Genomic DNA, 15,869 nt, shown 5'->3' with positions numbered 1-15,869 from the left:
AAAATAAAAAAATATTTTTAAAATAATAAAATTACAAGTATCTGCATTACTTTGCTTTATTTTGTGTTGTGGTTGATGTCACAATTTAAGTAATAGTAGCATAGCATATTACATAAATAATAAGAAAAATATATTAAATTACTTTCTTATAAATTTAACGTGTATTCGAATGACGAAAAATAAAGAGATTTAATTGTACTTTATTACGAGCATTTATGATTCTGACTAATAATTATGTTATTTTAACACACAGGTGTATTTGCTTGGAATAATGAGCTCTCGACCCTCTTCCAATTAATGACTGCGATCAGCGCGAAAAAGTGGGGAAGTATTTTCGGATTCGTGTTGACACTCGCGCATGACATAATATTTAAAGCGTCGCAACGACGATTCCGGTCGATATGATCCATCGTCATCGACGAACATCGTCCAAGGGAGGTCACGACATTTCCGTACCACCCACAATCGGCAGTCGCAGATTAGGCTTCTTCGTCGTGCGACCGGAGGAGATTGCGCCTGTGTCGTAGTACCGGACACTACTCTTGGAAATTTTTCCCGGTGCTGCATCATGGCCAGCCGCATCTCTACCATCTCCCTATCAGTAGGTCAGTCTGTGAAAATTTCGTATATTTTCAGTGGGGTATCTGTTAATTAAAATCTAAGAGAAAGGTATGGTCAAAAATTGTCCTGCTGCGATATGTATGTATGTATTTATGTATTGCATATATCATATATTTTAAATTATTTTTAAAAGATGAAGAAAATGAAGAAAATTACATTTTCTTTAAATTTTAATATTACAATCAAAATTTTAAATTAATCTCAAACACGATACGATAGAATTTATATTAAACTGTTTTAGCAAGAATTTTGGTGTGGATTGAATTTCAATATCAGTGTCAGGAGATTGAATCTCTCCTACTTGTCTTCTCTTTTGGCACGAATTCATGAAATATGTTTGATGTATTGCCAATTGTGTGTGTGTGTGTGTGTGTGTGTGATTGTAATCTGATTCTTAAACATTACCTTCATATAATATTCTTTAATTTCGTATCTTATTATTTTATTATCTCGCTATCAATTTTTTTAATTTGCTTTTCTCCATGTAAACAGAAAAGTATTAAATATTAAATATTAAAATAAAAATATTAAAAAATCTTGTGTATTTTTCAGAAGTAAACGTTTCTCACTATCATTGATGTAATGTCTTTAATCTCGTACAAATATTGATTTTTGTTATCGATTTATGAAGTCATTAGTAGTATTGCAACCATGAGCTAATATTTCTTTTATTTATTTATTTAAATAATTGTCGCACATTTATAAGTTCATTAAAATAATTTTATTTTATATCTATTTTACTCGAATTTTACGAGTAAAAAATATCAAATATAGCCAATTTCATCATCGGCCACGTTATAATGCAACAATTGCTCCATCGATTCCTTCGAAATGGTAAAGTGCAATTACGCCTGTAATTATTCCTTAATTCGCCACTTTACGTATAATCGGTCGAACAAGGTTATACTAGCAAGTTTCTTTGATAAGCGCATGTGCATTTCATTGTTTAGTTTCACGTCACCTTCATGTTTGTACCTTTTGTCTCATTGTTCAATATTAGTTGTAATTTGCATTAAATTACCTTGCATATTATACATATAAGTTTTTGCGAGCAAAGCACCACAATTATTACAATAATTTGAATTTAAAAGTGATTTACTGTGACAAATTATCATTGTTACATTTTGCGATTGCAATGACAATGAAATTTCTTATGCAACAAGCGATGTAACGTTTAGTAGTTTAGCATTCATATATGAAACATAAGATAATTATTGAATTGTGACATTGAAACACAGAAAGGCGCGAGCACAAAGATGATTTACGTCAACACGCCGGTTTACGTTTATTTCAATTGGAAAATAATATTGTCTCGCACGAGACAAACATGTTGAAGTACATGTGGTTTTATTTTAACAAATATAGATGACGAAATGAGTCACATCCCAACAAATTTAAATCGAGAATCTTTTTTTAACTCCAATTATATTTACTTCGAAAATAAAATTGAAATCCTCTTCACACATCCTGTATCAAACTCCTCTCGAAGTTTACTGCTACTTCTTTTCTATGATGCCCTTTGGTTTTTTCACTAAAAGCAATTGACTACTTTTCATTCTTCTTCTTCTTCTTCTTATAGTAGGACTAAGTCCTGTTAGCTCCACTGACATTCTCCTCTTGTGATCCTGAGGTCCAGCTTTCGTACCACCGTTTAGATAGTCTGCCAGCAGATCGTCTGGTGTTTAGTTTTTGTGACTTTGCCCATTTTGGTAGTTGTTCTGGGCTCATCCTGTCAACATGATCTCTCCAAAATCGGCGTCGTGCTCTCGTCACCCACCACGTCCTGCACCTCAAGCTCTCTCCGTATATCATCACTTCTTATTCTATCCCTGAGGCTGACCCCCTTGATAGCTCTCAGTCCTCATTTCCGTTATTCTAATGCATTTAATCTTATTACTTTAATCAAATTGCAATTTATTATTACGTGATTTTAATCCGAATTATACATTTAGATAAGCAAAAAATTTAAAATTTCAAATAAAAGACATTTGACTCTATGCATTGTTAGAGAACTACTTTTGTCAAGAATTGCAAAGCTTGTAACACAAATCGATTTTATTATTTTTTTATACAATTTTCAGGGTTGGGAAATAACGCGTTACAAATTTTATTTGTCACGGAAAAAGTAATTTCTTTACATTCTTTGATATAACGAGTAACGAAATTAATAGTTACTTTTATCATTACTTTCCAGACAGCACATTTAAAACATGCTTAAAAGACAACTTAAAGATATTTTATTATCTTTTAAATATCTTTAAGATGTCTTTTCACCTTTCTGTGCAGTCTGGGGTTTTTTTCAAATATACTTGAATATACTTGAATATACTATACTTTTTTCGAATATAATTTTCAAATAAAGTAACATAGATATTTTTCATTTCATGCATATGCGCGCATTTTATATAGCACATGTAAACATGTAACATATACTATAGATACGTGTGCACATATGCGTGAAATGGAACTTAAAGATTGATAAGAATATTGAAACACAATATCACACAGAAACTGCTGGCATCTCTTTCTAGTATCTTTCTACTTTGTAAAGAAAACATTTAAGTAGGCAAATAATTCAATGATTGAATAAAAAATTCGATGTTATGAAAATTATCGATTTTAACTATATTTACAAATCTATTGAAAGTAAACTAACAATAAGAAAATTATTTTATTTACATCTACAGAATCTAAAAGTGTTTAAGAAAGCTTGTTTACACTTTTTTTCAAAAGTTTCTCTTATTTAAAATAATTTATTATTATCAAAATTATTACATACTTTATATTAATAACGATATCACTATCAAAAAATCTATCAAAAACATTTTGATTACTTTAATGTAAAATAATGTTCAAAAATTTTTAGTGTTTAGTGTAAAAATTTGATCTTTTATTTTTATATCAAGTTTGTATTATATGCAAAAAAAGTAACGGAAATTTGTAACGATTCGTTACTTTTTGAGTAATAGTAACGGTAACGAGTTATTTTTTAAAATTAGTAACGAGTAACGATAACGAATTACTTTTATAAAGTAACTTTCCCAACTCTGATAATTTTATAAAATAATTTTTATAAAAAGATTTTATAATTTATAATTTTAATCTCTTTGTAGCTTCGACTTTTGTTTAAAATAATAAATAATTGCATGGAATACGCACTTTCATAAAGATCTATCTTCGCGAAACAGTTTTGTTTATAAATAATTAATCATTAATTATTATAAGCAAATTATTTTTTACTTATCAATACTTCTAAATTTAATTTATCTTAGTTTAATAAATTAAACTAAGAAATTATTTATGTTAGTAAATTTAATATTATCATTTACATCCATCAAATTTTTATATTCCAAAAAAGATATTTCTTTTTTTAAATTTAGAATTGTTTTTAATTGCAGTTTATTAAAGTAAGATATGATGTAAGGAAATAAATGAGACATGTAAGATTCAGCAGAATGTAATAAACATATATTCATATACTCATATACTCATTATTAATTATTCTCGAATAATGTAGCAAGGATAAAGATTCAATAATATGTTTAGCTTGCACGTCATGTAAAACATAAGTAATAAGATCTATCGTGATTTAAGAGCAAACGATGACGTGCAATAAATTCTTATTGATCGATATAGAACTTAATTAATGAACACAGTGATAAGTATACGTACCTGTGTCAGTGACTGTCGACATTTATTTATTTAATCCCAATCCGTGTGAAAAAAGTCAGCCCCTAATACTCTCGGTGCTTCTTCCAAGACTGTATTTTGCAAATATGTCTATTTATATAACAATTGGATAAGTTGATAAACGTATATATTTAAGGAATGCGAATGACGCAAATTTTTTCGATTCTATAATGCAGACAAGCAAATATAAGAAAATTTTGACGTGCGTAATCAATTTATGATATACATATCTATATATCATATGATTTATATATATACGTGACGTATCTTTACAAAATTTGGAATACTTTAACTTTTAAATATACGCATATAGGCTTGCTTATAAAACTTTGAAAATCTTATATGATTTCGTGCATATCACAGTACGATATAAATGAGTACGTGTTCATGACAGAGAAATCATATATGTCAGATAAAGAAAAAATTATTTTTATATTTAATGTATTATTTTTATTACGCAATGTTTTATAATATTTATCATGTTTCTACCTCTCTTTAAATAAATTTAAAAAAACTTTTATTTTTAGAAAAAGATAATTGTAATGCGTCCACAGAAGAAACCGCAGATTTTGAGAAAGCGATGGAGATATGTGGTAAATTCTTGTTACATTATTTATTTATAATCATGCACTTTGCATGACGTCCAGCTTCTTTAAATTAGACTTCTTATTCATAGGAAATGGAAGATATCAATATACAGTTTTGCTGGTTTGCGGCGTGATGTTTCTCTGTGTCGGCTGTGAATATGGTGCAAACGCATACATTTTGCCATCAGCCGAATGTGATCTGAACATGGGATCTGAAGAAAAAGGACTCTTGAACGTTGCTTTTCTCTTAGGTTAAATCCTAGCATTTTAAAAACTTGCATTTCTCTTTTTCAAAACTAAGGCTTTTTTTATATCATAAAGGCTTCTGAAGCTAATATTATTGACACTATTATTTGATCGCTTCAGGTTCGGTGATCAGCGCCCTTTTCTGGGGAGTCTTTGCAGGTGCCTGCGGAAGAAGAAATATCCTGTTGCTGAGTCTCTTTTGCGATAGTATCTTGACGATGATTGGAAGTTTCTCGCAAAACTTCAACGTATTCCTAGTGTTCAGAGTTCTAAGTGGATTCTTGTAAGTAACAAGTATATTTGTGAATGAAGTAATAAATATATGATATTGTGTTGTGCTTGCATATGATTTTTTTTCGCTAATTTTAGAATAGGCGCACCTGGTTCCTTATTATTCACGTATCTCGGTGAATTTCATGCAGAAAAGCACAGAGCGAAAAGCATTTGTTTCCTGGGCTTTTTCTTCACTTTTGCTTGGTTGTTATTACCTGGTAATGATTTTTTAATATTATCAAAGAACTCTTAACTGCGTTACATTTTTAGATAATGTGTATTATTGATATAAAATATTAAATATATTATGACTGATACATAAAATATTAATTTATTGACAATTATTTATCCAGGTTTGGCGTGGATTATTATACCGTTGCCGATATCCTTCGAGTTCTATGGCATTCAGTACAGTTCTTGGAGAGTATTTCTTGGCGCTATTAGTCTACCAATTTTCATTATAGCAATGATATTTCTCATGTATCCCGAAAGCCCAAAGTTCCTGGTCTCGCAAGGCAAGACCGATGAGGCTCTCGCGATTCTCCAAAAGATGTACGCAGTAAACACTGGACGTGATAAAAGTGAATTTCCGGTGAGTGTGAAAATAAATAGTTTCGAATAATATTTCATAAACAATTTCTTCGACGCGATGTATCTTTACTTAAAGGTGAAGGAACTTCTTTCTGACGCCGAGTTCGAGCTAAAAAAGGACAAGACACCAGATTCCTCGTCGAATATGTTAACGAAATTAGTGAAAAATATTTGGTGGCAATTACGTACCATTGTCTCGCCACCCTTCTTAAAATACGCTATTCTCTTGTGGACGATTTACTTTACGAACATGTTCGGGTGAGTCTCTCTCTCAACTGTAAAATACACCTTGAATGCCATTTAACAAATTATTTATTAGAATTATGTAATTTTATCAGTGAAAAAAAATCATTTATTCTTATCCCTCATCTTTTTATATATTATTACTTTTTATTATAATATTCTATACAATATACCGAGAATATTTAACGTATGAAAATATTTAATGTACTAATATAAAAAGGAATATTGTTCAAATCTATAAATATTTTCGACCGGCGTTTTTAGGTATTATGGCTTTAGTCTTTGGCAGCCGGAATTATTCAATCGCTTCGAGAGCTATCATCAATCGCATCCGAATGTATCAGTGACGGTCTGTGAACTGATACACAATACACAGTCAGTGAATTACACTGTTTTAGAAGAATTTGTCCTTTTGGCGAACGGTGCCACAACGAAATGCGAGCCGCACATAGATGAGCGGGTGTTCATTAACTCTCTGACGATCAACGCCATTTGTTTATTCGGAAATCTCATCTCTGGATATCTGGCAAATCGAGTCGGTCGTCGAACAATGCCAGGTAAGTTTTATGTAATTGAATTATTACCACTAATATTATTATTGCAAAATTTTTTCAAGAGCGTGAAATCCCTGGTTTATCTTTTCAATAAGATTATTTTTTTTTCTTTAGTGACTACAATGCTTATAGCTGGCATCGCTGGTGTCGGTATGTATTTTGTTAAATCTTCGCTGCAGCTTCTCGTAACTGCGTGCATTTTCTCCCTGATGGTGGCCACGGCAAATGTCGTGCTTTCTAGCGTGGCAGTCGACATCTTCCCTACGCATATATCCGCCGTTGCGTTATGTATGATGGCTTGCTTGGGCAGATGTGGCGCGGTAGTTAGTAATCTAGCATTCGGTATGCTGCTGGATCTCAGCTGCGAGATCCCGATATTCCTACTGGCCGCTATCACCATATGTGAGTAAAATCTATTAAATTTGATTTTTTTAATTTTAAGAAAAATTTTACAAAAAATTACAATATATAATTAATATTTCCAAAGCTTGTCATTTTTTTTGCCACACTGAAAGTCGAATAATTTTCTTAAAACTTGATTTTAATAGATTAACTGGATAGTAAAAATTATTAAAATTGAATAATACTGAAATAAAAGAATAATAATAAAACTTTATCCTCTTCAGTTGGCGGAATGCTGTCCTTTCTGATTCCGACGAAAGAAAAGAAATGAAAGTCGAACTAAAGAGAACCAAAGAGAAAAGGACATGTTCAACTTGAAAAAAATCAAAAGTGTCAAATAAAGTGTTCCGCATTATATTTTTCTACATGCTGTGATGTTTGCGCAAAATTTAGAATACATGATGATGCTTATTAAATCTGTAAATAATAATTATTAGTCTTGATCGACAAGTTCTTGGCTTTAAAATTTATCAAATTCTTTTATACTTGTACTTTATATCAGCATTCAGTAAAATCACAACGATTAAATTTACCTTTTTAAATTTATTTAGGAAAAGACGTAGTCGTTGATATCTATTTAAATAAATAATTTAGAATAAGAAATAATAAATCATTATCAATCAATTTATTAATGACGTATTGATTTTATTAAACGATGATATTTAATGTCATATTTAATAAGCAATTGTCGATCAATTGCATTTCTTTTCTTTTGTAAATAATTATTCTAATAGATATTTATTAAATTATGTTGTATATCTCGTACATCCGTGTGGAATGTACTGTACGTAGCCTTGGATGCGTGTTTCAATTAGTGATGAGAGAAATGTAAAGAGCGATCCATCTTTTTGTTGCGATAGTGTATTAGACGTTAAAAATAAAATGAGAGAGAGAGAGAGAGAGAGAGAGGGAGAGAGAGAGAAAAAAAAAGAGAATAGACATTTTAATATGTCGGTTCAATTCCATGAAAAAAACCTACGATAATCCGGGAAATGTTATCATTATATTACATCGTTGGGAAGGAAGGGAAAGGGGAAGAACAGACTAATGCACTTTATTAGGTTTACGCATTAATCATCGCAGTGAACGGAAAACATTTATCTGGCAGCTCTTAATATTAGCGGATTAAGTGTCGTTTTTTTATAGCAAGTTCCACAAGGGTCTCAGAATTTATAATCACCCGATGTTTATAGTCTACTTGCTATAAAGTGTGTATTAAACCGCAATCATCTTCCGGTGACGTTATAAACATTACGTATTATATAAAAACTGAAAATATGTTATTATCATATATATTATATATCTTTATAATAATTAATTTTTTCTCGAAGAATACATACTTATCGGGATTTTTTCCACTTTCCAAAAATTATCGCGTTAAATCTCGTGAAAGTTTTGCACGTTTTACGTATTGTTCGTCAAAAAGGAAAATGTAGAAAAGAAGCCTAATCTATTAAGTATAATAAATAATATAGAATGGCACTCACACATGTGTGTGTTTTATATGTATACATATATAAAATAGCAAATTTCTCTCATATATGTATGAAGATTCACAGTAGGACTTATGATATGATTGGTGTTTGATCATTAATAACGCGTCAGGTACAAATTTGCAATTTCATATATTTGTTTTCTTTTTCTCGTAAAAATGAGTGGAGAGGATTTCCTTGATCGTCGACACACGATCGTCACTTAGTAAGCGTGTGTTACTTGATTTCGGAATCGAATACAATGATATTGAAAATAATATACATATATATATACATATATATATATATTGTGGGTTCTCGGGGTGTGTGGTATCTAATAATATATCATTATTTCGTTACGCTATTCGCACTTACTCGATATCTGCTTTCGTTATTATTATAATTATTATTACTACCATTCGTTATTCATTATTATCGTCGTCGCCGACGACATAATATATAATATATACATAGTATGTATAACGTATGCATATGTGCGCGCACATGCGTACATACTTTATGTACAATATATACAGCAGCGCGTTGCTTCATATCATTTCGATTCGTCTCGTGTGCACTCTTTCCGTTTAATTATATGTATAATATATGCATATCTAATATATATTTTGTTTAGCGTATATCTTATTGCGCGTGATTGAAAAATGAGGAATTGGGGTAGCCACTATCGAAGGCTCTTTTATCTATAAATATTTTAAATAAATGGTGTATCTTAAAACCTTCGCTCGTCGCGACTCGAGTTCAAGTCAAATTTCAAAATCATATATGAGTGATCGAGCTAGGATGCAACATTGTTTCCACATCGACGAATTTCGAAATTGCCGCTACGGGCAAACGCAATATGATACGCGTAAACGCACACAACACACTTATGTTATTAAAAAATAAAAAATTCCTTTAGATACACTTAACTCGCATTTTTTCGAAATATATCGTTATCGTGAAAAGTATCGACAACTTTTGCAGAATTCTTTCCTGATTAGACTAGAAATATGTTCCTTTTTAAAATCCTTTTATATTTCCAAATTCGTCGACCAGCTCGCAGTCATTTCCGATGAAACAATCGATTTTTAATGCGTCAAAATATACGCCAGTTTCTCTGATGGCGAAGAACGACGCGTTTTATCAATTTTGTGAGATTACAAAAGATTTAAGATACGATTACAACTGAAAGGAGAATATCTAAAAATTGCCCGTTTTAGAACGCTCTCTTTACTCTCCGACTATTTGAACTTTCAAAAAGCACAATATCTCGTGGTAAGGCACTATTTCTTCATTTATTACATCCTAACGGACGTATAAAGCGTATCTATAGAACGTAGGACACGGCAGGATTCGCGGAAATTTTTTCTAAATATATCAAAGTTTTTTCTTTTTTTTTTTGGTTTTTTTTGTTTTTTTTTTTTTATTTTTTTTATCAAAGTCCCCATCCGATATATCATTAATCTGAAAAAATAAAGAAAAAATGAGAGAATCAACAAATTCAAAAGGAGGAAAAATACATACGAGCAGAGGGCTTTCTTGTTAAGAGGGCAGTAATAATACCGTACCGATGCCGATAAAGCGTTCACCTATCAACAACAGTTAGTTTTAATTGATACGCGTGATAATCGCTAAGTTGTCTGTCGCTCTAAACACTAATTTACATAATGTAACAGTGAACGGTTATGTAAAGGCACTATGTTTCACAGACGTAGAGTCCTTATAGAGAAATTAGCTGCCTTCATTCGCTCATTTGTTCAATTTTATCTCGTTCGCTTTTGCGTATACGATACTATATATACTTCATGAAATTAGCAAACTCCTCATTTTGTAATTTAATTTTTTTTTCTAAGGAAAAAAAAAGTTTCAGTCAATTTCGGAACGCCGTGATTAGTTTATTAATTGACTTGAAGGCATCTAATCTCGCTAACGAGGAACTTTCGTATTGCATGTGTATATGTATGTATATCTACGGTTTAAAGTTTATTTAAACTTAGTCCCACACAGACACGTGGAGTGGTCGGTCGGCTGATAGCAGTTAAGAGTTAGTAAACGCTAGAAAATGGTTCTAATTGTCGTTCGGTCGTTAACATTAGTGTTATTACTCTCGTTATTACTACTACTGGATAATGGCACGTCGCGTCGCCCGAGAGAAACGGTAACTCGTCAAACAAGTGGCCGGTTCTTTTATGATTGGCGACAGCCAATCATTTCGTTTGAGATAAATCTCGCAACGGATAGGCGTAAGAATAAATTATTCCTAATCAGAAACCTCAGTCTTGCTTGACGTGTTTCGGATAGACAGCTATTTGCTGACGTAATAGCTTCCCTTATTACGAAATAACACAAAAGCAATATTATATCACAAAATCCGGAGACTCTTGTATAAATTTATCAAACAAGTGCCTTATGAATTAAAAAGAACTAATAATAATTTTAAAATCATTTTTAAATATAAAGATTTGCTGTCAATAGTCTCGAAAATTAAAACAAATAAAAACAGAACGTCAAGACTTGAATAAAAGATGGAAATGTGGATTGTATAAAAAATAGGAGAAGCGCGAGGGGAAGATGAAAGGAAAAGTAACGCAGAATAAATAGAGGTAAAGTGAAAGAAGACAATCCATGCATTACATGAATCTATGTTTTCAATCGAAATGCAAAAATGTTTCACGCAATTTACGAATGTATACAACAGATGTATTTAGTTTCTCTCATTTGAGAAAAACTTTCATCAAAGATGTGTATTACATTATTCACACGCATCTGAGCTCCCTTTTAAAATTAATATTAACTTATATCTCAATATATGGATTTTCGTGTTTTCGACAATTTTATGACGCTACAAAAAAATTCACGCGAGAATCTTCCATTATAATTTCTCTGCATTTTTTAAATGTGTGTATAAATACAATCTATAAATAATATTTTATATACACGGATATTCCAAAAAAGTTGAAAAGCAGAATAGTATAAAGAATATCAGAAAGATTGACAGCGATAGAAACTGTAATTATAATAGTCTATTATATAAAAATCATTGAATTTTAACAAACAAAAATAAAACTCCGCAAAGTTTAAATTCACGAGAAATATAAAAGACTGACAGAAAAAGATTTATGAATTAAACAGAGTACTTATATTTTTCACCCTTCTTTTCTAATAAACAGATTTATTGCGAGTTTAGACTTTTTGCAGTCTGAGTCAATCTTTTTTTTTATTCAAAAAGTTTTCTCGGAAATTATATCGCATTTCTGAGTAAATCTTTTCTTCTTTTAAATTTCTCAAACGGAGGAGAAATCGCTCTCACATTTATTGCGACAGGCATCGCAGGGGAGAAGAAGCGCTCGTTCCCGTAGCGGTATTTACGTCGTAGGACAGTCTTACCATTAATTTTAGTACGCCTTCGTAAGTTCCTTTTTGTTCCTAATGCGCGACGTTACGCTCTCTTTTGGATGCTTAAACGCGATATAGTGAGCAAGAGATACAAATATCCGCACGAATGCATTATACATTTTGTGCGTGTTAACACGTACAACGATCAATTTGCGATAATATATCTCAATACAAATTATATTTAACATTAAATTGATCCACCGTATTATATTCATTCTGTTATCTTTAATGCACATTTTAAGATTAAAATTATATTTTTCATTCCTGAATTACAATATTTCTATTATATCATTATCTTTTTCTCAAATTATTGCAACTTAGTGAAAATTAAAACATTCTAGAGATGCCATCACACACGTTTTTTAGCTAAGTCAATGTGATGAGAAAAATATGTATAAAAAGACGAAGATCGTTGACAAATATTAATACCTCGAGCTCAAAGACGATGACACCGAGATAACTTAAATTCCTTCAAGACACGGACATGTCTCATAAATCATTAAATACCATCTTACATCGCGCGGACAACGTATATAAGTAATACCATTTTAAACGCGTTCCAAAGCAGTGCATGAGCAACAGTGTGCTCGGTCTTAATTGCGGCAAAAGGAGACGGTTAGATAGATCTCGACCACAACAACGTGTTGGGGGCAGTGAAAAAGGGACTACGAAAAGCAAGTCGCAGAGTCGCTCAGAGCGAATAATCCGTCGGCGGAATTCCTCTCATCGTTGTTACAATTATTTTCGCCGATGATCTAACTCGACTCTCGCTCTCTTTCAATCTTTCTATCTCTCCCTCCGACACAGTTAGCTACCCATTGAACATTTTTGTGTATACGTCTCTGTATACATTTTAATATATAACATTTAAGCGACGTATACACATCACAATATAACGTTCTCGTAGCTCACAATCCGTTCAATCGTCATTACAAAGTAACGGCCACTTTTACATCGATAAAAGCGGTGATACGAAAGTAAACTAATGGTCGAAAAAATCCTACGAATCAATCAGTCGATTGTGTGTGTATGTGTGTGTATATGTTTATGTATGCATGTATGTATTATGTGAGTGTGAATGAATACGTATGACTGGTACATATTATATCGTATGTACTTAAACATATTGTTCTGAACACTATGTACGCTTCTTTCTTTCTTTCAAAATCGATTCGTATCTACAGAGTATATATAAAAAAAAAAACGTTCGCATTTGTGTATATGTATATGCGTCTCGTGTACAATCTTTTTGAGGAAATTTCCTGCACGTCAAAAATTAGAAATATATACAAGACAAAAGCAGAAGTTTTTTTTTTTTTTTTTTTTCGTCTTAGTCGAAACATTTTGACGGTTAATAAAACCTGAGAAAATAATTCTCGAAAAATTATAATATCGTTTCTCTCATTTTCGATGTGCAGAATCTCCTCTGTTTAATCATTATACGTGAACGTATATCGTTCTGCATTGTTTCTCTCCCGTCTTCGCAACGCGTTAATCATAAAAAAGGGAAGAAAAAACAAAAGACTTGCGTTGAACTGTTATCACAGTACATTGTATTACTGTAGTACAAAGCTCCGGAGAAAAAGGAGAAGGAGGCATTATATTTTTCGTGCGAAACGAGCTTGGCACGTGGCGCGCTTTTATTTCCCGAGAGTACGCGCTGCACCACGGAGGGAAGCTGGGAAGGCACAGTGTATGTACATATACTATACGTATGTACAGCACCGAACGACGATCGGAGATAGCACATTCAGAACTCGTGGCAAGTTTATTTTAACATTAATCAATCGCAATTATTCGATATCAGTATTATCTCGTGACTTATAGAACCTATGCTACTGAAGCACGTCTCTCAAATTAATAAAAATAATCTTATTTAAAGTAATCAAAACGAGAAACACCAATAAATAATTAAAATTATGCTTAAATGGAGCTAAATGCAATTGACAGAGCAATGTTAGTCGAGAAATACAAGACAATAATAATTACAAATGTTTCAATCCTTGTTTCAGATTTTTTTAATTGTAAATCGAACATAATTAGAAATTCTTTCTTAATCTCCAAGTTACCTATATAATGTTTCCAAGATCTTGTGGATGTTGCATAATCAATTCAAGAGTTGCATTTAAGCTCAATTTTAATTACTAAACTTATTTAAATATAAATATATATATATATCAAATAATATTATTTAAAGTCCTATTATATTATTTAAAGCCCTATTTTAAAATATTTTTAATACTTAAAAAAATAATAATATTCTACTTACAATTTTTATACAAATTGTATATATAAAAAAGTTAATTTAAAAAAAAACTAATTTAAATGCATATTAAACGCGAAACCATTTAAAAAAATAATTTTACTTATTAATCTCATAAATTACAGACAAATTAAATATATATTAATTTGTTTTCCTCTCTTCAGCAACATAAGTTCTAGGAAATATAACAAGTTTGCAAAGCTCAAATTTATAACAGAGAGAAAATAATTTTCTCGTAATAATTTATCAAAAATTAATTAGAAGCAGCTAAATATTTAATTACTTTATATGTTACGTAGCGCATCAATTATCTTAATAAACTTTATCGAATGTTTGATAAAACAAAAGCGATTATACGAAAAATCTTTTTTCGGATAATCACTTTTGGAAAAAAATGGTGCAATCGTAAAATACATTTTATCTACATATTTTTTCGTTTCGTCGATATTATCCTTCGTTTCATATGTTTTGTCTTTACAAGACTAAGAATTTTCCCTGCCATGTTAAATTTAGAATCCATGCGCGCGAATTTGTAAGTCTACGTATGCAGACTATAAACGCAAGTGACTAGACCTACCGGAAGCCCAACTTTCCGCTTCCCTTGTTGAAAAAATTATCACATGAATCTCTAGAATAATGTCGACGAGCCTAGGCAATCGAGAATTAAAAAAAAGAAAAAACTAGTCGAATCAAACGCATCTAACTTTGTAAGAAAAATCCTACGTACCACTCGTTAATGTAAGTTTCTCCGTTCGTATGCGCTCGATAAACACGCTTGGTGATCTCCGATCTTCGTTTCTATTTCTCGTTCTACTGTCGAAATGGAACGCAACGTTGTTCCTAGACATATTATTTTCACCGCGTGTACTTTGGTAAGACTGCTGGGGTTGTTGGGGCGACTCCGGCACATGCCACTGACGGTCGCCCCCGGCACATTTTTCTGTTTTATTTAGTCATTATTAACACAGCTCTCGTGAGGACGGAGCTAAAGGCCACGGTCATCGCATCATTATCAACGATCCTCCCCGAAAATAACAATAACAACGACGACCACAACGAGGAAGAAGAAGAGACGCGAGTTAGGGACGAGACTTGACGATACCCTTTCGGTCCGGCTAGCTTGGGGGACGATCACCTACACGGCGCCAACAGTACTTCGAGCCAACATGGGCAAGAGGTCACCTCCTGCCGCGAGTACTTGGGTCCCCAGCCTTTGACAAAGCTGATGCGGACGGAGTTAATGTCGACGGGACCGGAAGCAGCAAATCCAGCAGTCTGACCGCCGCTACCGCCACCGCCGTTGCCGTTGTATGGAAGCTGCAGGATCTTGGCGCGATCAAAGATGTTGAGACAGAAACCCGACGGGACTCGATAGACCAGTAGGGTCCTCGATTCCGGTTCGTCCAAGGTGGGTGAATGCACAAAGATCGGACTCTCTGACCGATTGTACGCCCATACACCGTCCGCTTCCTGACTGAGAGTTAGTCCTGTAAAAATGAAGAGACATCCGTCATTTCATTACGTCCAGATA

At 32.3% G+C, this 15,869-nt stretch overlaps 2 protein-coding genes across 5 annotated transcripts in view; one reads left to right on the top strand and one right to left on the bottom strand.

Moving 5' to 3' along the window:
• Window positions 1-391: 391 nt before the first annotated feature.
• Window positions 392-9,837, top strand: LOC140675359 (synaptic vesicle glycoprotein 2C). The gene is made up of 10 exons (XM_072909728.1): window positions 392-605; window positions 4,839-4,904; window positions 4,988-5,149; window positions 5,265-5,427; window positions 5,514-5,635; window positions 5,771-6,009; window positions 6,085-6,266; window positions 6,516-6,808; window positions 6,920-7,207; window positions 7,432-9,837. Exons 1-10 carry the CDS (start codon window positions 569-571, stop codon window positions 7,476-7,478), a joined length of 1,599 nt encoding a protein of 532 aa, XP_072765829.1. The 5' UTR covers window positions 392-568; the 3' UTR covers window positions 7,479-9,837.
• Window positions 9,838-11,357: 1,520 nt separating this feature from the next.
• Window positions 11,358-15,869, bottom strand: part of Dad (Daughters against dpp) — a 59,184-nt gene continuing 54,672 nt past the window's right edge. For all 4 annotated transcript variants that reach the window (XM_072909716.1, XM_072909719.1, XM_072909718.1 and 1 more), the window contains one exon: window positions 11,358-15,825. In XM_072909716.1, coding sequence (XP_072765817.1) covers window positions 15,470-15,825 — 356 coding nt within the window. In that variant the 3' untranslated portion in view covers window positions 11,358-15,469. The remainder of the gene's footprint in view (window positions 15,826-15,869) is intronic.

Source organism: Anoplolepis gracilipes, chromosome 17 (assembly GCF_047496725.1).
Source record: "Anoplolepis gracilipes chromosome 17, ASM4749672v1, whole genome shotgun sequence".
NCBI lineage: Eukaryota > Metazoa > Arthropoda > Insecta > Hymenoptera > Formicidae > Anoplolepis > Anoplolepis gracilipes.
The sequence above is the reverse complement of the archived record's forward strand: the minus strand, read 5'-3'. Positions and strand labels throughout refer to the sequence as shown.